The following is a 17,843-nucleotide window of genomic DNA, read 5'->3' as shown; positions in this document are numbered from 1 at the left end:
GTCGGTCAAGTTAGCAGGAAGGATCTGTCTGTCATCTCATCAACATATTTGGCTCAAATCATTAGTTACATTCAAATCTGTACATGAAAAATCCATCTCTCATTCTTTATTCATTGACATAATCAGTGATGCATTGTCGTTGATCTCCAACTCATGGATTATGTTTCTTTTTAATTAACTGGTTGGCCCAGTTTAGTTTTCTGTGCCAGCAGCTGTGGACTGCACTGAGATGAAGTCCTGAAGATTCCATAAATACAGAGCCGTAAATACAACACAAACAGTCAACTGTGATACATTAATCAGGATTTAATACCAAAAACATCACAAAAAAAATAAGATCACAAAACTGCATTTCTTTCTCTCTTTTTCTTTAATAGGACATATTTCATATTTAATTGTCTATACTCTATATAACAAAATTATATTATAAAAATTCCATAGGTGTCCTATTCGGGCTTTTAAATATGAGCTTTTCAGCCATGGTTTTTCTTTTTTCCCACACGTAGCAAAAGATAATAATGCCCCCCACCCCCTCCCAGATAAAATGAAGTCAGAGTTTCTTTTCTCGCTGCTCGATGAACCACTCACAGGGGCCAATGTCCAATCTGAGCTGGTTCATGAGCCACGGGTCCTTTTCAGCTCCTTCAATGAATTCTTCTAAAGAAATCTGACCTGAATATGAAAAAAAAGGAAGAGAAGACAGTCAGAGCAGATTATGCTTTAATCAGCCATCAACGCTACCACATTTATGCTCATTTTGAATTATTATTATTGCGATAATAACCGTGATGCTCAGATTATCGCCTACTTACTGTCTTTATTCTTGTCCACCAGCTCAAATATTCTGTCACAAACATCCTCAATCTTTTCTGTGACACTCATATCGCTTTTTTTCTTGATTTTGTGGATAATCTGGGAGATCAAAACCAAAGCATAGGTCAAAGGTCACACCGTTACAGTTAAAGAAATCCCAGAGATTAAAATCGTACCTTGATGATGTGTCTCACTTCCTGTTTGTCCAGACAGCCGTTTCCGTCTCTGTCATAAACTTTGAAAGACCATCTGAGTTTGTCCTCGAGTTTTCCACGGAGAACCAGATGAATGGCTGCCACATATTCCAGGAAGTCTATTTTACCATCCTAGAGGGAACCGGGATGGTAGAGGCAGAATATCACTCACATCATGGAATCATCCCAAAATGTCACCTTTTTTTTGTTTTTTCTGTTTTCTCACCTTGTTTGTGTCAAAGGATTCAAACACAATTTCCATATATGCTGTTTCTTCAACAGTGGAGCTGCTGTTAATCCCAAAGATTCTCTTGAACTCATGTAAGTGCAAATTCCCACTTGGACATTCACTTGCAAACTTCCTGTAGAGTTCCTGGATGTCCTGGAGACCTACCTCCTTTTCCTCTCCACCCTGTGTTTGACCCATAATTGCAAACCCAGAAGATCTGGAATAATAAAACTCCTTCACAGTTCTCCTTCAGAGAAGGAGAACTTCCCGTCTTCTCAGGGTCTTTATCTCAGTCCCTGGTGTTTTGACCCTGTAGGGGCTATTCCAAGCGAGCCAGTAAGACAAATCCAATTGACTCCTCCAAATCCCTCTCAGACATCCCTGTTCTTTCTGCAGTATTTGTTCATCTCCTGTGATGAAGCCATTTCCTGTCTAAATTTTATTTTATTTTTTTTAAAGTTTGTTTATGATCTTGATCTTCAGCTCTGACTGACTGAAGAGATTTTCCCCTGGAGAGAAAACCTCAACTAGATTAGAAGCCTGATGACGTCAAGGTCTGAACTTGATCTGATGACCATCCCAGAGCTGCCGATGGGAAACCAACCTGGTCTCAATCACCAGATCATCTTGGAGGGAGGAGTCCCAGTCCCAGAGAGACTGCGCAATTCTTCAAATTATGGATCAAAGAACCTTCTGTCCAGCTTGTGCTCTTCAGGACATAATCCAAACAGCTTCGGCTACATGAGCACACAACCATTGTCTTAAAACAAATGCTGCATCACACACACACATCCTTGTACTTGTACTATCTTTGTGAGGACTCGTCTAGGTGTATTGCCTTACCCAGCTCCTTACCCATACCATCCCAACTACGCCAACCCTGACCTAAACCCAATTATAAACCCAATCTTTAAACCATCACTTAACCTTCAAACAGCCAAATGTCCTCACTCCAAAAACACACACAAAGACAGGCATTACCCGCCACCCCCAACCTTCCTCCTTCAAGGCGCTGGGCCACCAAAATGTTCTTTTCCACATAAATACTATTTTAATTTTCACGTGTCTGCACTTTCACCTATTCTCATGTCTCCAAACTCCCACAAACACACTGATCAGCTGCCAAATGTGTGTACTCTAATCCCTGCAGGATTATGCTCAAAGCCTCTTATACAAAGATTTGTGGGGTCATAACAAGAACCTGCACTCAACGAAACCCAAGACAGCACAATGAAAACGGGTTGGAACTTTTTTTTAATACCAGAATGAAACAGGTAACAGAAAATGAACATATTGCACAATGATGTGTGGACTGATTCCAGAGTAGATGATGCAGAAGGCTGAGAAGGTGAAGAAGATGAGGTAACATAAGAGCAGACAGAGGGAAAGATTCCGTCCACTCTAAAACTTGACCGGTTATTCCCAGGAAGTGGAGTGCTGACAATTCCTGATGCAGGACATTGCTCTGAGTTAACAATGAAACTGACTAAAGGTGTGCTTACTGCCTGGTAAGATTCTTTTTCATAGCGAGGTTCAAGTTTTCATATAAACACACAGAAAGGTTTGTGCAGCGTCGCTTAGGCGGCCCGTTCAGTGAGGTAGCGCCCCCTGCTGTGCAGGTACGATAAGCTTGCATTTTCATCGAGCATGTCGGCCCATATGGTTCAACTCGCCATCTTGGACTGTGTGGTTAGTTGGTATTAGCTGCATTAGCAACATCATTCCAGTCAAATAACATCAAAAATTATTCAGAACTGAAACAATAAATGACTAAAACTACAGCTGAAATACAACAAGAGTGACGTTCCAGACTGGTCTCGGGTGAACTGAGGATCCTCTCTCAACCAGTCAGCGTACAGCGCATCATGTAGCATCGTGTAGCTTCGTGTAGCTTCATGTAGCTTCATGTAGCATCGTGTAGCTTCGGGTAACTGCTCAGTTTTATCAAAAATATATTTGCATAATAATAGTAAGAATGATGCTAAAGAAACAATGATGGAGTGGAAGAACACGTCCACTCCGTGAGTCTGTCCCTGCTGACATTGGGTTTTCTTCATGGACTCAGACCTTCAGACCAGCAGCTGAAACCATAGAAACCACTGTCAGCCGAGAGCTCCCAGCTCTGCCTCCTGCTCCCAGGGACATGAGAACAAACCACTCCAGACAAAAAATAAAACACCGTCATGGAGCGTAAACCATCAGGGCAATTTTTCACAGTTGTGGATGACCCAGCTGGTGGCGTTGACGTCCAGTTTCAGGAGGTTCATGACCCATTCATCCTTCTGGGCACCTTCCATGAATTCTGACAAAGAGATCTGACCTGCAGGACATCACAACACACGTCTGACGTAAGGCAAAACCAACAAAACCTCTTCATTATGTAGATATTGAAACACACATTATTAAGAGACTGTTGTCAGCCAGGAAATGGTTCTGGTCCAATCAGAGAAGAGGGTCTAAATCAAGCCACTCCCCATGTTTGATTTCCATGATAAGAAGGTATAGAAAATAAATACAGAGACTAAAACCCACCGTCGTTGTTGTTGTCGACCAACTCAAAGATCCTGTCGCAGATCTCAGACGGCGTCATGTTGATGTCACTCCTCTGGAGTTTGATTTTGTGAATAATCTTTAAAAACCAAAAGAACAAAATGACACATTTGTTGCATCAGACATCAGATGACGACTAAACATTTCACATAAATCAAGTCAACACGCGCGTAGGAACATCAAATGAGGGTGAAAGCTCTGCTACACGCTCCTCCTGGGACTAAATCTGGAATAAATTTGTCCTTTTCTTGTTCTCGTAACAGCAGAAACAGTGTCCTGTTTGGCCCCACCCCCTGCTCAGGTGCACTGTTACCTTTCATAACCTGTGTGTGTCTCTACCATAAAGACATCAATGAACTGTCGATCTCAAACCTTTATTTTATCTGTGTTTAGAAGTGATCTTTAAATAAGGTGTTTGCTTTAGTGGTCCAAATATCACCTCAGTCGGTTCGGTAACCAAAGATGATCTAGAATAGCCTCAGAGACGTGCCACTCCTCCACCCTAATGCCCTGTCAACCTGCAGGACCTAAACCTGGACACTGAGCCCTGACCGTAAGAGGATTTGAATTATGAAACCTCTCCACAATAATGTGACGCTATGCTACAAAATGCCGTCTCACCTTGATGAGTCTTTTCACCTCCTGCCGGTCCAACTTGCCGTTCCCGTCCTTGTCATACATCTTGAAGGACCACTTCAGTCTATCTTCCAGGTTTCCCCGTAAGAGCAGATGCAGCGCTGCCACATACTCCAGGAAGTCCAGGGCGTTGTCCTGGAGGCACCGACAGAGACGGAGTTTTATCACAGGACTTGAAGGGCGCAGAACTGAGCGTTTTACCTTGTTTGTGTCGAAGGAATGGAAAATGGTCTCGATGTAGAGGGACTCTTCCACCGAGGTGCTCTGAACACCAAAGATCCTCTTGAACTCGTGGAGGTGCAGCGCGCCGCTCGGACACTCCTTCATGAAAAGGAGGCACAGTTCCTGAATCTGAGACGAGTCCAGCTCCTCGGTGCGGCTTTCGTCCTGTCCCATGGCCCCACTGATGTCTTCTGCCTGACGGAAGATCTCCTCGCAACCCTCTGAGCTTTGTGCCACAGTCAGAGGCATAGTAGCCTCTGCCTCAATCCGATTAACCCTTCATCTCTTGATCTCCTGCCAGCGGTGAACTCCAAGTCAGGCTCCTGGCGTGGCCCTTTATTTTTTTAACAGGTCTAACAGAAGCAGCATTTAATGATATCAACTTAATTAAATCTAAAATGTCCACCGAGGACGCCAGCTGGAAGATCAACGTATCTGGATAAAAAGTCACCACCTGACCTGACAACCTCGTCTGCGGGATGTTGTAGCGTGATTGGTGGAACCTTCTGCTCTGCACCGTATCTGACCAACACCTCAAACTCCAGATTATTTGTTTCCCTTTAGCACTCGCTTTTTTCATGGGGTCTCTGGTGGGGAGAACCCCGACTGCCCCCTGGTGGTCACATACATTATAGGTGGCACGAACACGACCTTCAGCTTCAGAAGTAGAAGTAAACCATTATAAAAAAAATTTAAATGTAAATTTCTTTCCACAAAAATCCACTCTGGCTCATCCTCCGGACACTGTAGGTCAAAGGTCAAAGTCAAAGCAGCCTTATGTTTGTCCCTTTCCTGTTTACCACCCTGGAGTCACCGTCAGGCGTCCAGCAGGCGCCACATGCTGGACGGAAACGTGCACGGCTGCACCTTGATACAAACACCTCCATGAAATTTGAACTGAGACGAAGGACGAAACTATTAATAGAGACACATCTCACAAATACCGCTTCAGATACTGATCAGTGGCAAAGCTGCTAGACAAACAAACAAACAAACAAACAAAAGGTGTGGTGCCTCCAGCTGCCGCTGCTCCTGCTTTCATCTTGAAGGCTTTTAACGAGACATTTATCCTATTTCAATCTTTATGTAATTCTGTTCTAAGCTGCTTTCATCTCAAGGTTCTGCTGCATCCCGATGGATCATCTCCCTAACTGTCAAACATAATCCACTTTAAAATTAGTCCTTATGGGAAAAGGTCATGTTTTATAAGGTAAACATGACAAATCTGTTTTTGTGTGTTGCTCTACATAAACTGTAAGTATTTATTTACTCTTTTACATTGATTAAAATGTAAAACCAAAAGCTGACCTGTCACCACTGAGCTCTGAGTTAAGCTAAGCTACATTCTTGTTGGATTTCATCAGTCTCGGCTTCTTGTAACTTCTGACCAATCAAAATAAATAAAATTAAAAATCAATTTACACTGATGAGGTGTTTTTTTTTTTAAAGTAACCATTTCAAAATAAAAACCTATAAATATAAACACTGACTTTGTCCTGATTGCTCTGACTGCTCTCACCTGTTCTCTCTTACCTGTGGCTCCGCCCTCCCTCCCGGCTCATTGTTTTAGTTGATTGTTTATGATCAATTCTTTCTTTAGTTCTCCTGATTAGTCGTGTTTCATTTCTTTCTATAAATAAATGAATCTGTCTCTAATCAGCTGTTAAGATAGAGAGACGAGAAGACAGGAAACCACCCAAATAACTCGAATAAACTTTATTAGAACCGCGTTCTGTACAGTTTACAGTTTAGATAGATAGATAGATAGATAGATAGATAGATAGATAGATAGATAGATAGATAGATAGATAGATAGATAGATAGATAGATAGATAGATAGATATTTACAGTCTACTGTGTTTAATGAAGTGTTGTCTCGCCGTCGTCGTGGAAACAAACCAAAGCAGCTGTACAGTGAGTGACACTTTTACGGGTGCTGGTCTACCAACAGACGTCAGGAACGCAATATCACTTCCTGTGATGTCATTCATCCTCGAAGAGGTCCAAGAGCTTCTTTCCACACTGCTCAGAAGTCCACCTTCTCGTCTCCATGGAGATGAGACGGAGAGAGCGGAGGAGAAAAGGCTGCTGGATGGTGGCCTCCAGGAACACTCCGCTCCCCTCCATCCGTCTACACGATGCCGAACTGAGCCAGGTCACTCAGCTCCATGTCCCCGAAGGCCTCCCAGGGGCAGATGACGGCGGCGTCTGCAGGAGAGGGACAGCAGGTCAACACATGCTCATGGACTCACGCCAGCCATCAGTCATTGACGCGATCGACTGTTACCTCCCAGTCCGTCCATCCCTGGGACGTCGTCGAAGCTGCAGACAGAAGGAGAAACTCAGGTCAGAGCCTCGTTCTGGGTTTGGTTACAACTGGATTACTTCTCTTTTATTTTAGTTGTCTTCCAACACTCCTCTCTCTCTCTCTCTCTCTCTCTCTCTCTCTCTCTCAGTTTTCTCTCTTTTCTCACACTCACCCCTTCTGTCCAGCTTTAGGAGCTTTGCTCTTGAACTGCCGGCTCTCCTTCTGTTTGAATTTGGGTGGAGCAGCTTTGGCTCCGTCGGCTCCTTCGACTGCTGCGTTCATTTCTGTTGCGACAGGAAGATGCAGAATAAGCGCACTCACACAAAGGTCTCCCCTCTCGGCCTTTAATCCCGAACACGAAATAATATTCCCCGATTATTCCAGCTTCAAATGTCTCCTGCTGGAATTACAACGGTATTAGGGCTCGTAAAACCCCCCTCGGTCTCACCTGTGCTGGAGGTGGTGCCGGTTTGTGTTGACGAGCTGGAGAGAGGAGCTGGAGAGGTGCTGCAAAACAAAGAGAAGGTTCTCTTTCTTTTTGCAGGCTCTCTGTCAGTGTTGGGGCTCAGCCTGTGGGTTTATATACCTGTGGAGCTCAGGCTCAAAGCTGCTAATGGAGTTATGAGTATTTTCAGAGATAAGCTGCTGCGGGAGGACACAATGTGTCTGTTGGAACCCCTGCTCACCCCGCTGGTCCTGCAGACCCAAAGTGGGAACAGAATCGTCCTCACGTTTAGTTACAATGTGGGAAATTGAAGGAAAAGATGCAAATTTGGGCGGTCAGAGACACAACAGCAGACAGCATTCTGATGTTTTTAATTTCTTGGGAGTGTAAACTTAAACTATGGGGGAAAGTGGGGCTTAAAGTCCTAAAATATGACTGGCCACCTCACCAATGATAAACCAACTTCCCATCATAATCCAGAGAGAAATCTGAGATTAGGCTTTTGCAGTCTGTCTAAAGTAAATCTATGGAAACTATGTTGCTGTGTTATGCTACAGTGCGGATTAGACCAGGATTACTGATATATGACGAGAGGCTAAACATATTGGCAGGACAAACAACGTGACGGGAGATTGCAACGCATGAAGCAGACTTAATCAATCCCACAGAGAAATTCACGCGCTCATTCACTGAGGGTGAAGTAAAGGTTTTAGATGGATTTCCTATGAGTTTATTGGCTCTTTATTGATACGCAGTTTCACTCAAAGAGGAAAAATAAAGGTAAAACACTATTAGTCAATCACGGCACCACAAAGTTGATGCAACTCAACTCTGTAAAAGGAAGAAACCCTGAGTAGGACCAGGCTCATGGGGGGGCTCCTGTTCGTCTGTCTTGCTGACTGTAGGCCAATCACATGAAACAGGAACCTGAAGGGTGTTTGCTGTGAATAGCTGTGAGAAGAAACAAAGTTAGCATGCTAACTGACGTTAGCTTCTCATCCTCAGGTGGCTCCTTCAGATTGGTTAGAATGGTTCAGACCGCAGACTGACCAGGAAGTCTCGGCATCACTCCTGAGGCTGTTCTGAACCTCCATCCTCGGGGTTTAACTTCAACTCCCAGTGCGACTGAATAACTGGGATTTTGGTTACTATTTCTCCAGATTATTTTAATGATCTCAGTGATCTCCGAACCAACTCCTCCCGGTTCAGTTAAGAACCGAGAGGACAGAGGAGAAGCGGTGGTGTATTAGCAGGAATATAGTCATGGCGTTTAGATTGGATTACACAGAATGACCTGAATTATAAAGAGCTGATGTAACCCTTAACCCCCCCAAAAGCACACCAATGGTTAACTGGATCAGTGGATCTAACAGGACTCCACCCAAGCCAAAACCAAAAATATCTCTAAGGTTCAGGTGAGGCGGTTAGCACATTGTTGTCATGGGTGTTAGTCTGGTTCTCTCTCATTTACAGCTCAGCAGCGGCAGTGCTTCATCTCATTTTACCTTTTGACAACTAAAAACACACAAACATGTCATGTGACTCTTGTTTTGTGTCATTATTGCTAAATATGAAGACTGGGAGAAACCTAAACATCCTAAGATTTTATGTTCTTTGTGATTTTTGAATGAAACTGAATGGAGATCGTGTGCGGTTTGTCTCCCTCTAGTGGATTCAGACCAAACTCCAGGACAAAGTCCGTTAAAAATGAACAAAATGGAAATTCCTGCTTAAGTAATTTTAAGTGTGACTCTACAAAGGGAGGCTGAAAATTTTAGCAAAGCTGCACAATCAACCTATGATTTTATTGTACTTGAAAAAATATATATTTGAATCACGTGCTCTCTCTCTCTTTCTCTCTAAAGCGCGCACACACACACACACACACACATAGATGGAAGTTGGATGGATCTTCAGTGACGTAGTTCTTGTCCTGGATGTCCTGCAGGAACAGAGAAAACCCATCTGTTAAGTTTCTGTTTTAGTTTTTTGTGATTCTGTGATCTGCTGATTAGAGTCTCAGCTTACAGAGGCCTGGCACCTCCTGCTCCACGATGCCGGCGTTAATGAGGTAAATGTTTGTGGTCTGCTGCGAGATGTTCTGGTCAGGCGGTAGACCTCCGCTTTTCTGGATGAACTGCTGCAGTTTGCACTGCCTCAGCTCCTTATTCAGCTCCTCCACCGTCCTCTGTCTGTCCTGAGGAGGACACCATATCGTCATCGTCAGCAATAGGGTCTATTTTCCTCATATCTGTCGTTCTCTGTGACATCATCTTCAGCCGTGATGGGTTTATTCTGAATATCTGGTTGTTTTGATGGTTTCTGCACCGAACCTCAGCGCACCAGAGGATTGGCCAGCTTCAGCAGAGCGCTGGTCCAATCACAGGAGAGATCTGACACGTGTGTGTGTGTGGAGGCGTTGTACCTGCACCATCTGCTCTGCGGTCCGTAGCGCCCCCTGTGTCTGGGCCAGCGTGGCGTCCAGTTCTTGTGCCTGCCACAGTCGGTGCTGGAGCTCCTGCTGCAGGGGCTTCAGGACCTCCTCTTCATCCACGGCCTGCACAGGACCTGTCTGTGGGTGGGCCGGGAGGTTCAGGTCCTGCCTGAGACACTCGGCATGCTGCTGCAGCTGCTGCAGATGTTGCAGCTGCAGCTGGCTGCCGTGGTCGTCCAGGGATGAGTGGATCTGCTCCAGATGCCGGTGCAGCTCTGCTCATCAAGTAGAAAAATGTCAGCGGAAGAAGGCAGGAATCTGGAGCGTGTGAACAGTGTGGACCGTGTACCTCGCTCTCTGTCCGTCTCAGCCTCAAGTTCTCCCTCCCAATGTTCTCCCAGCAGGAGTTCTGCCTCGTTCTGCCTCAGCCGCTCCTCCAGCCGTTCCACTAGATTTGGATTTGGACCGGGAGTTGGAGCGGAGGTGCTGTCCAGTTCCCACAGTGCTGTCTCTCTGTCTAAGCTCTGAAGCAGAACCTGCAGGTCGCGTAACCTCTGCTCTTGCTGCAGAATATGCCGGAACACCTCCTCTTTTGAGGATGTTTGGTCCAGGAACGAGAGGGGAGACGCTCGTAGTTCCGAGGAGACGTGAGGAGACGGAGACCAGGACCGGTTTAGGTGGTTTTTCCTGGGATGCGCCGAGGACCTGGAAGCCTTGCCCGGAACCCTCTGCTGTAAGGACTGTGGTTCTGTTGGCCTGGACCCGGGCCGATGTCTCTCCCTGGGGCGTGTGTTTGGACCGTGCTCGAGACTGGGCCCAGTCCTCTGCAGAGTAAACTGGACCTGTGCAGAGAGCTGGCCCAGCTGGGCCAGAAGCTGCAGGGGACAGTCATTGGCCTCCAGCTGCCTCTCAGTCTCGTGTAACTTCATGACCAGGAGGTACCGTCCAGTCTGACCTGTGAAGGGTTCAGAACAGAGGCACGGGTCAGTCCGTGGTCTCCAACATGAAGAGAGAGACCTTCGCCCAAGCGCTCCAATGACACGTGTTCATTTTACAAACGAACAGATTGCACGGTCATGTGATGAGGATTACCGAGCGACTGCGCCAGAGCGATGACCACGGCCTTACAGGAAGTGTCCAGCGCCAGGCCACACACCACCCGGACGACACCGTCCACCCACACCTTCAGCTCCATCACTCTTGTGTCAGCGTCACCTGTAAAAACCACGGTGGGAGGATCAAACACACGTCCAAACCTCACACGTGCACAACGCAGCATCCACAGGAATTTACAATCAGACTGATGCTCAGTTGAGCTCTTAGCTGAGATAAGCCAGGAAGGACACCTGTGTCATGGTTGCCAGACAGGACACGTCTCAGGGTGTTTGGACCGTGTTGCATGACTCGGTCTCACTCGTCACAGCTTTGTCTATATTAAGCTAGTGAGGCTTGAGCGTGTCCCGTCTCAGCCAGAGCCCCGGTAGCTCGGCGCCACCACTCTGGAAACCGCTCAACCGCCACAGGTGATATTTATTCACCTGTTTTCTGCTCTGTCGGTACATTTGCTGTAGCTTCAGCCCACTAAGATCTTCACAGCACAGAAAAATAAACAAGTGTTCCACTTTAAATGGATAGATCGATATTTACAGACAAATAATCAAAGTGGGACAAACTATGGTGTTTAGTTCACCTTTTCTTTTATTATTTCAATTAAATGCTTATTAGTTCATTCATTTTCCCTTTATTGTAAACATAGAAAGGTTAAACTCAAGAAGTTATGCCATTTTGCTTTATCCACCATAGAAATCCAGCCCAAAGATGTCCGGTAAGTGTGACGTCATCCACGTTGCACTAGAGTAAAGCTTATTCCGTTATTAGAATAATTATAATTTCAACAGACCTGAATGTGCAGTTGAAGTGAATCAGGAAGTTGGTTTTTCTTGTTTTTAATATTCCCCACAGCTTTTACATGTGTAAATGTATTTAGCATGAATAGAATGTGAGTGTGTGTGTGTGTGTGCTGAATGTTGCAGGAATGTTGCCATGTTGAGCAACATTCCTGCAGGTTCAGGCCCCGCCCACTTTCTGACTCACTCTCCAGTCAGATCAACAGTTTCATGTTTAAACTCTCTGTTCCTGTCTCACTCTTCAAATATCACCCTTCATTCCTGTATGTGTGTGTGTGTGTGTGTGTGTGTGTGTGTGTGTGTGTGGTGTGTGTGTGTGTGTGTGTGTGAGTGTGGGGTCATCTGTTCTCAGGTGGGCAGATCCGGTGGGAACCTTTTTTCTTCTAAAAGTTAAATTTGCGTTTTGTATATGTAATTAACGCAGCCAGGAGATCATGGAGATCGGTAGATGCTGTTTCAGAGGACATGAAAACATTCTGACAGCATGTGACACCAGATTTTACAGGGGAAAAACACCCCAAAAAAACGAAGAAACTTTTGACTGACTTAGAAGAGATCATTTTTAAAACCTCCCACACGCGTGTTCTGGTCCAGACTCATGGCAGCACGAAGATGTAATAGAGGAAGACTCACCTGTCAGCTCAGGCTTCTGTCAGTGATGGTCTCTTCTCTCTGGAGGAGGAGAAGCAGAGGAGGAGGAAGAGGAGGAGTCACCTGTGGAATGCGGCTGTTCTGGACGTGCTGTCCTAATGTATCAGCTCTCCCTCGGGTTTCCCCACAAAATAACACAAGTATCGCCGCTGCACAGTTACAGAAAATCACAAATTAAACCTGGAAGTTTTGGATAAAAAGCTTTTTACAGTCACAAGAATGATGAGTGACGAGTGTTTGTGATGTCACTGGTCACGACGGTGAAACTGGCCCCGCCCACCGAGAGTAAATATGAATAAACTGAGAGGAGCGGCATTCACACTCCCCCTCCCCAGAGATATCAGCATTCCTCTGTGTGTGTGTGTGTGTGTGTGTGTGTGTGTGTGTGTGTGTGTGTGTGTGTGTGTGTGTGTGCGCGCGCGCGTGCTTCGTCAGTCCTGTTCAGTTTCAGCAGTAAACAAAGTCTACGTTGAATATTTCTAAAATGATTTTTCCCGTCACACAGACTTGAGAAGCCGCTGTTTTCCCACCTCATCTCTTGCTGAAGGAATGGGAGGTTTTAAAGTGAGACGTGGACCTGGAGGGCCGGATCAGGACGCACTGGAGACCTGACTATTTCACCAGTTCCTCACATCAGCAACTCCAATTCTGACATGAGCCACTAGGTGGCAGCAGAGCGCACAAGGCTCGCATGAAAGGACGAGCGCGTCTATTTATACACCCAAATGTCACCGTGCAATTATATAAGATATATTTTTGGATGTATTCTTCACTAAAAAAAACCCAACTCTTCTCCCGCAGAGCGAGACGCCTTCAGATCGTTAAATAAAGGCTGTTTCTACATTAATTTACTGCGGACAGTTTCATATCCAGTGATGGACCAAAGTCCTTCTGCCAGTATAATGAGACTAGGTGGCGCTAGTGTTGCCTAAAATCTCAACAAGCCAATCTATCGGATGTTGTCGGGGTGAAACTGCATGTTCTGCTCCTCTGACGCGGGACAGATGAAGAGAATACATGTTTCCAGTGACGACATGTCCACCGACACGCTGAGAAGCTTCAAGTTTCTGTTACTTTACTTTGACTTTCATTCAAGTTGTTCCTCCTTTGATGGGGTCAGAACTATTAACAATAATCATTTTCTTATTTTAAAGAAACACTGGTGGTGGTCAGTTATACCAGTGCTGAACTGGTTCTGTGGTGTTTAACACAGACTTGCTGGAACAGCATGTGTTTAAGGGAACTCCTCAGGGGAACAGCTTCTGAACCGGACCAGTATCCAGAGCTTTAGGGCCTGAACTGGGAACTCTGGATCAAGACTCCTGATGTGTCTAAATGACTGACAGCAAGGACAGCAAACACAGTGTACAGGACAGCAAACACAGTGACATGAATTTGTTCAGAGGTCATGACTGTGTGTGCGTGTGTGTGTGCGCGCACCTGTGTGCACGGCGCAGTTAGTGTTTCTCTAATTAAAACAAAGTAATTTAAAGGAAACCTGTCGTATAGTGAGCAAGCTCCCCCATCTTTGTCAAACGAACATGAATTTGAAGGGGTGCATTTGGCATGTGTGTGTGTGTGTGTGTGTGTGTGTGTGTGTGTGTGTGTGGGAGGGGGGGTTCCAGAAGGGAGGGTGGAGGGCACCCATCTGTCGCTGAGCATGCTGGGTCAAAAGGCTTTTGTTGTGAAGGAGTGAAGACAGAGAGATGGTTGTCATCGTCTGCTGGTCCACACACACACACACACACACACACACACACACACACACACACACACACACACACACACACCACACACACACACACGCACACACACACACACACAAATAGATTTTCAACAGTAAACTCAGTACTACTTCTTGTTTCTACAGAAAATAGATCAGCTGGTTTTAAATAAACCAAAATGTGTATTATTCGTATTATTGTGTGTGTGTGTGTGTGTGAGAGAGAGAGAGAGAGACTGTGTGTGTGTGTGTGAGAGAGAGAGAGACTGTGTGTGTGTTTCTTACTAAAACGAGTAATTTAAACACAAGTGGCTGATCTCCCACTGTCACCTGAGCCCGCTTCAGAGATTCCGCGCATGCGCCTTAACGTGGTTGCGTCAAGCCGAGATGAGAGCGGAAAATCGGTGAAAAGAGCTTCACAATAAAATATATACTCGAAAGATGGATCAGAAATAACGTGAAACCCAACACCTCCGACGAGCAAACAGACCGTTTATCGTTGAAATAAATGTAACAATTAAATATAAATGTCATTTTAAATGCCGCGTTACAAATAAACGGCTATTTGAATGTATTATTCCTAGAGGAATATTAACAAAGCAGCTTGTAAATTGAAAAAAAGATAAAAACACAATTTTTACTTGGTACATTTGCCTTGGTTATCTGCGGATTCCACCTTCCCCGATAAAAACAAACAAAAAACAAAAAACAAAAAAAAAAAAACCCCATTTGGATTCGTGTAAAATAACGGCTATTATTCTGAAAGGCCGTAGCGGAAGTGCGCTTCCGCGTCAGCTGTGCGCTGACGCTGGAGCGGCACGCGGCGGCAGCGGCAGCGGCAGATAGACGCTGTCCCACCTCCAGATCACACCCAGCGGGGCTGCAGCGCACCGCTCCTCCGGTACCGACACTATGATGAGCAGAACCCACGTCTAAGCCGTGACTGTGGACACGCACCGAGGTGGACCCGCACGGACAGACCAGCAGAAGACGGGACGCGAACTCCACTTCGCCGCGGATTTGTGGGTCCCGCACGAATAAGATCTTTTCCCCCTCTTATTCATGTCAACATGTCATCGTCGGGCAAAGACGCCAACTATGTGGGACCGTACCGACTGGAGAAGACCCTCGGCAAAGGACAGACAGGTTAGTGACCCCCCCCCCCCCCCCCCCCACCTCAGAGATGCGCGGACACCGACGCCGCTCGCTGACATCACGATGCGATTGTTGCGGTTTCTGCGGCGATTCTGCGCACCTCTGAATCCGCGGAGCGCTCGGGTGCGGAGCTCTCTGCTAGATGCGGTTCCCATGACGGTGACGGTGATGATGGGATGGTGCGTTTGTGGTCCCTGTTGTCAGGCAGAGGCTTCCTGAATGCAGCGCTTCTGAATAGTCTTGCCTCCAGTGAGCTATAGCATCTGACACACATGGACAATCTCTGCAGAACACACACACACACACACACACACACACACACACACACACACACACACACTGCATCTGTCAGGTTTATCAGATAAGTGGTTTGTGGTGCTGATTTAAGACCCTGTGAGTGATTCATTTTCATGGATCTACTTTTTATCCATTCTGCAGTGAACAGCAGGTGATCCAGTCCCACTTTCTTCACTGGTACCAGAACCAGGACTCTGGGTCTTGGGCTCTTTGCCCTTTCTGACAGCTGCCTGTAGTCAAACAGACATGCGAGGGCGCCTCAGCTGCAAACTGCGAGGCTGCGACATTCAGTGGTCAGAGGTCACGGGGAGCACGTTTCTGACTGGGAGTTCAGCTCCGAAGACAACGATCATCACAATAATGCCACTTTGACCTTTGATTATTTGTTTGTTTGTTTGTTTAGCTGCTCTCTAGAGCACCGCCAGGCATCCTGGGGTCCAGTTTTGGGTTTTTTTGCCTCTAAAGAACCAGACATCATTGACGTGTTGTGGTCAAAGATTCTGGACTCTGATGGTGGTAATTGTAATTTTAGCTCTGTAATTTAATCCAGTTCCACGCAGAAGAACTTCCTGGAGTTAAACTGTGGGAAGAAACTGTGCTGAGAGTAGAAAGTCCCACCGCCGTCACCTCTGTGGCTGAATTATTCATAACCAGCTAATCAGCTGCATGGCGCTAACGGTGAGAGGAGACACAAGCCGGCGTGGAAACAGTCCTGCTCAAACTGTGAAGCCCTGCGTCAGGTTTTAGAGGTCGCCGTTCGCTCGGTCCACACACCCGCTGCTGTCAGCACCTTCTGATCCAGGAGCGCGGGGTGTGTGCGAGTGTGTCAGAGTGTGTGAGAGCCACATCCAGCCGGAGAAACCATGTGTCCAGCTTGTTTGGGAAGTGATATAAGTCAAGAGATGAGCTCTGTGTCTGGGACCTTTCAAGTTCCCGATCCAGGCTTGTCCAGGACGTCCTCCTGCTAGCATTAGCATCTTCTCCTTTATTTGGGGGGAAACCTCCCGCTCTGCCACGGTTCATGTTCCTGATTGAGCTGGCAGTTGGAACAATGGCTTCATGGTGTTCGTCTGGGGGTCGGCGGCGTGAAGCTGTTCTGACTCGGAACAATTAGTCCGTGTGTGTGAGAGTGTGTTTGAGAGTGTGTGTTGGGGGTTGAAGCCACGGCGCCCCAGCCTCCATACTGTGCTTATGTTTTTAAGTGTTGGCCAACATTGGAGCCGGTTGTCATGGTTTCAACCCTGGGTCCGCGACAATAGCCGCCTCTTTTGCGGCGGCAAGCCGCCGGTCTTTTCCTGCTCTGGTTCGATGTCCCCGCCTCTCAGATCCTCTGTTCAGAGATGCCGACAACTCAAGATGCCAAAAATTCAATCTGCGCCTCTGTTTGCTTCCTTTGTTTTCAGTTTTCAAAATGCCAACTTTCGCCTCCGATGGTGTTGCTTCTTCCTGCTACTTCCTAATCAAGATTTGTAGCATCGTTTCCCTTTCATTTCACCTGCGGGAGGTGTGAGAGGGATGCAGGCTTGTGATTGGACGATACAGTGCCCGGGAACTTTATACGACAGAAACCGAAACAATAAATCAGCTCCGACGTGGAGCCGGCGATGACATCATTGGTTGTTGTCTGCGGCGGCGCGCGCGAGTGTGTCTCTCGCTGTCCCATTTCAATGAAAGTGTCACGTTATTGACGCGGAGCGTCCTAAATACTGAAGTCCCTGGGCTGGGGGGGGCGGGGCTTGGGAGGGGGGGGGGGGCTGCACAGATGGCTGCCTTTAGGTGGCTGAAACACAGCTTCATTATCAGCAGGTTGCAGGTGGTAACACTCCCATGATGTGTGTGTGTGTGTGTGTGTGTGTGTGTGTGTGTGGTGTGTGTGTGTGTGCGCGCTTTGCTCCTTTTGGCTTCACGAGACATAAAGAGAAATATTGATATGTGTCCTGAACGAGTCTCCTTTGTGCTCCCTCAGTAAATCCACCCTGCAGCTCCAACATGTTCCCTCTCGCAGACTCGAGTGTTGCGAGGAGGAAACGGCTTTTTCTTCGTTATCGTGCGGACGACGTGAAAGGTGGCAGATCCCTGAAAGAATCGTTGCCTCCTTGCTTGGAGAAACTTTGGAGAAAAACTTGGGATTAAATGTGTTCCAGCTCTTCTCAGGACATCACTGTGGGGTTAGGATTAATTCCTAATAAATCAGGTGGATCTCTTTAAAAACTTTATTGATCGGGCTGGTCAGATGTGATTACTGTGTGTGTGTGTGGGTGTGTGTGTGTGGGTGGTTG

General features: G+C 46.5%; 5 protein-coding genes across 13 annotated transcripts in view; 1 reads left to right on the top strand and 4 right to left on the bottom strand.

Annotated features, from left to right (window-relative positions):
- Positions 1–288: 288 nt before the first annotated feature.
- Positions 289–2,170, bottom strand: LOC130520343 (guanylyl cyclase-activating protein 2-like). The gene is made up of 4 exons (XM_057024061.1): positions 1,234–2,170; positions 990–1,139; positions 813–912; positions 289–672 (listed from the first exon to the last, which is right to left on the bottom strand). Exons 1-4 carry the CDS (start codon positions 1,432–1,434, stop codon positions 551–553), a joined length of 573 nt encoding a protein of 190 aa, XP_056880041.1. The 5' UTR covers positions 1,435–2,170; the 3' UTR covers positions 289–550.
- Positions 2,171–2,472: 302 nt separating this feature from the next.
- Positions 2,473–5,617, bottom strand: LOC130520298 (guanylyl cyclase-activating protein 2-like). 2 transcript variants are annotated; one of them, XM_057024021.1, is made up of 5 exons: positions 4,624–5,617; positions 4,408–4,557; positions 3,769–3,865; positions 3,416–3,556; positions 2,473–3,317 (listed from the first exon to the last, which is right to left on the bottom strand). In XM_057024021.1, exons 1-4 carry the CDS (start codon positions 4,891–4,893, stop codon positions 3,435–3,437), a joined length of 639 nt encoding a protein of 212 aa, XP_056880001.1. In that variant the 5' UTR covers positions 4,894–5,617; the 3' UTR covers positions 2,473–3,317; positions 3,416–3,434. The 2 variants fall into 2 exon arrangements, with proteins under 2 accessions (XP_056880001.1, XP_056879998.1); XM_057024018.1 differs by having other exon boundaries at positions 2,473–3,556; positions 4,624–5,615.
- Positions 5,618–6,347: 730 nt separating this feature from the next.
- On the bottom strand, positions 6,348–7,609 carry LOC130520427 (retinal cone rhodopsin-sensitive cGMP 3',5'-cyclic phosphodiesterase subunit gamma-like). The gene is made up of 4 exons (XM_057024148.1): positions 7,401–7,609; positions 7,125–7,236; positions 6,932–6,966; positions 6,348–6,852 (listed from the first exon to the last, which is right to left on the bottom strand). The coding sequence occupies exons 2-4, from the start codon at positions 7,232–7,234 to the stop codon at positions 6,776–6,778; spliced, it is 222 nt and encodes a 73-aa protein (XP_056880128.1). The 5' UTR covers positions 7,235–7,236; positions 7,401–7,609; the 3' UTR covers positions 6,348–6,775.
- Positions 7,610–8,622: 1,013 nt separating this feature from the next.
- LOC130520175 (ras association domain-containing protein 7-like) lies at positions 8,623–12,623 on the bottom strand. 3 transcript variants are annotated; one of them, XM_057023755.1, is made up of 6 exons: positions 12,372–12,623; positions 10,924–11,046; positions 10,181–10,786; positions 9,823–10,106; positions 9,426–9,594; positions 8,623–9,339 (listed from the first exon to the last, which is right to left on the bottom strand). In XM_057023755.1, coding segments are annotated over exons 2-6 (1,164 nt in total). In that variant the 5' UTR covers positions 11,027–11,046; positions 12,372–12,623; the 3' UTR covers positions 8,623–9,337. The 3 variants fall into 3 exon arrangements, with proteins under 3 accessions (XP_056879735.1, XP_056879740.1, XP_056879736.1); XM_057023760.1 differs by lacking the exon at positions 12,372–12,623 and adding an exon at positions 12,285–12,305; XM_057023756.1 differs by lacking the exon at positions 12,372–12,623 and adding an exon at positions 11,732–11,853.
- A 2,282-nt stretch (positions 12,624–14,905) lies between these two features.
- The window catches only part of LOC130519962 (serine/threonine-protein kinase BRSK2-like), a 30,025-nt gene continuing 27,087 nt past the window's right edge, over positions 14,906–17,843 (top strand). For 4 of the 6 annotated variants that reach the window (XM_057023566.1, XM_057023564.1, XM_057023563.1 and 1 more), the window contains exon 1: positions 14,907–15,258. In XM_057023566.1, the coding sequence (XP_056879546.1) occupies positions 15,183–15,258 (76 nt within the window). In that variant the 5' untranslated portion in view covers positions 14,907–15,182. Of the gene's footprint in view, positions 15,259–17,843 lie in introns of all 6 variants that reach the window. The other 2 variants (XM_057023559.1, XM_057023569.1) reach the window with 2 other exon arrangements.

The sequence above is a fragment of the Takifugu flavidus genome, chromosome 2, assembly GCF_003711565.1.
Source record: "Takifugu flavidus isolate HTHZ2018 chromosome 2, ASM371156v2, whole genome shotgun sequence".
Classification (NCBI taxonomy): Eukaryota; Metazoa; Chordata; class Actinopteri; order Tetraodontiformes; family Tetraodontidae; genus Takifugu; species Takifugu flavidus.
Note: the sequence above shows the minus strand (reverse complement) of the source record. Positions and strands in the feature narration are given on the sequence as shown.

Excerpts from the sequence above, each read along its gene's own strand:
- LOC130520427 (XM_057024148.1), bottom strand. The coding sequence starts at position 7,234 with ATGAACGCAGCAGTCGAAGGAGCCGACGGAGCCAAAGCTGCTCCACCC. Across the intron at positions 6,967-7,124 it reads CCTAAAGCTGGACAGAAGGG|CTTCGACGACGTCCCAGGGA; the intron begins GTGAGTGTGAGA and ends TTCTGTCTGCAG. Across the intron at positions 6,853-6,931 it reads AGGGATGGACGGACTGGGAG|ACGCCGCCGTCATCTGCCCC; the intron begins GTAACAGTCGAT and ends CCTCTCCTGCAG.
- LOC130520175 (XM_057023755.1), bottom strand. The coding sequence starts at position 11,026 with ATGGAGCTGAAGGTGTGGGTGGACGGTGTCGTCCGGGTGGTGTGTGGC. Across the intron at positions 10,787-10,923 it reads CGCTCTGGCGCAGTCGCTCG|GTCAGACTGGACGGTACCTC; the intron begins GTAATCCTCATC and ends AACCCTTCACAG. Across the intron at positions 9,595-9,822 it reads CCGCAGAGCAGATGGTGCAG|GACAGACAGAGGACGGTGGA; the intron begins GTACAACGCCTC and ends TGTCCTCCTCAG.
- LOC130520343 (XM_057024061.1), bottom strand. The coding sequence starts at position 1,434 with ATGGGTCAAACACAGGGTGGAGAGGAAAAGGAGGTAGGTCTCCAGGAC. Across the intron at positions 1,140-1,233 it reads AATCCTTTGACACAAACAAG|GATGGTAAAATAGACTTCCT; the intron begins GTGAGAAAACAG and ends GGTTCCCTCTAG. Across the intron at positions 673-812 it reads GGTGGACAAGAATAAAGACA|GTCAGATTTCTTTAGAAGAA; the intron begins GTAAGTAGGCGA and ends TTTCATATTCAG.
- LOC130520298 (XM_057024021.1), bottom strand. The coding sequence starts at position 4,893 with ATGCCTCTGACTGTGGCACAAAGCTCAGAGGGTTGCGAGGAGATCTTC. Across the intron at positions 4,558-4,623 it reads ATTCCTTCGACACAAACAAG|GACAACGCCCTGGACTTCCT; the intron begins GTAAAACGCTCA and ends CGGTGCCTCCAG. Across the intron at positions 3,557-3,768 it reads GGTCGACAACAACAACGACG|GTCAGATCTCTTTGTCAGAA; the intron begins GTGGGTTTTAGT and ends GATGTCCTGCAG.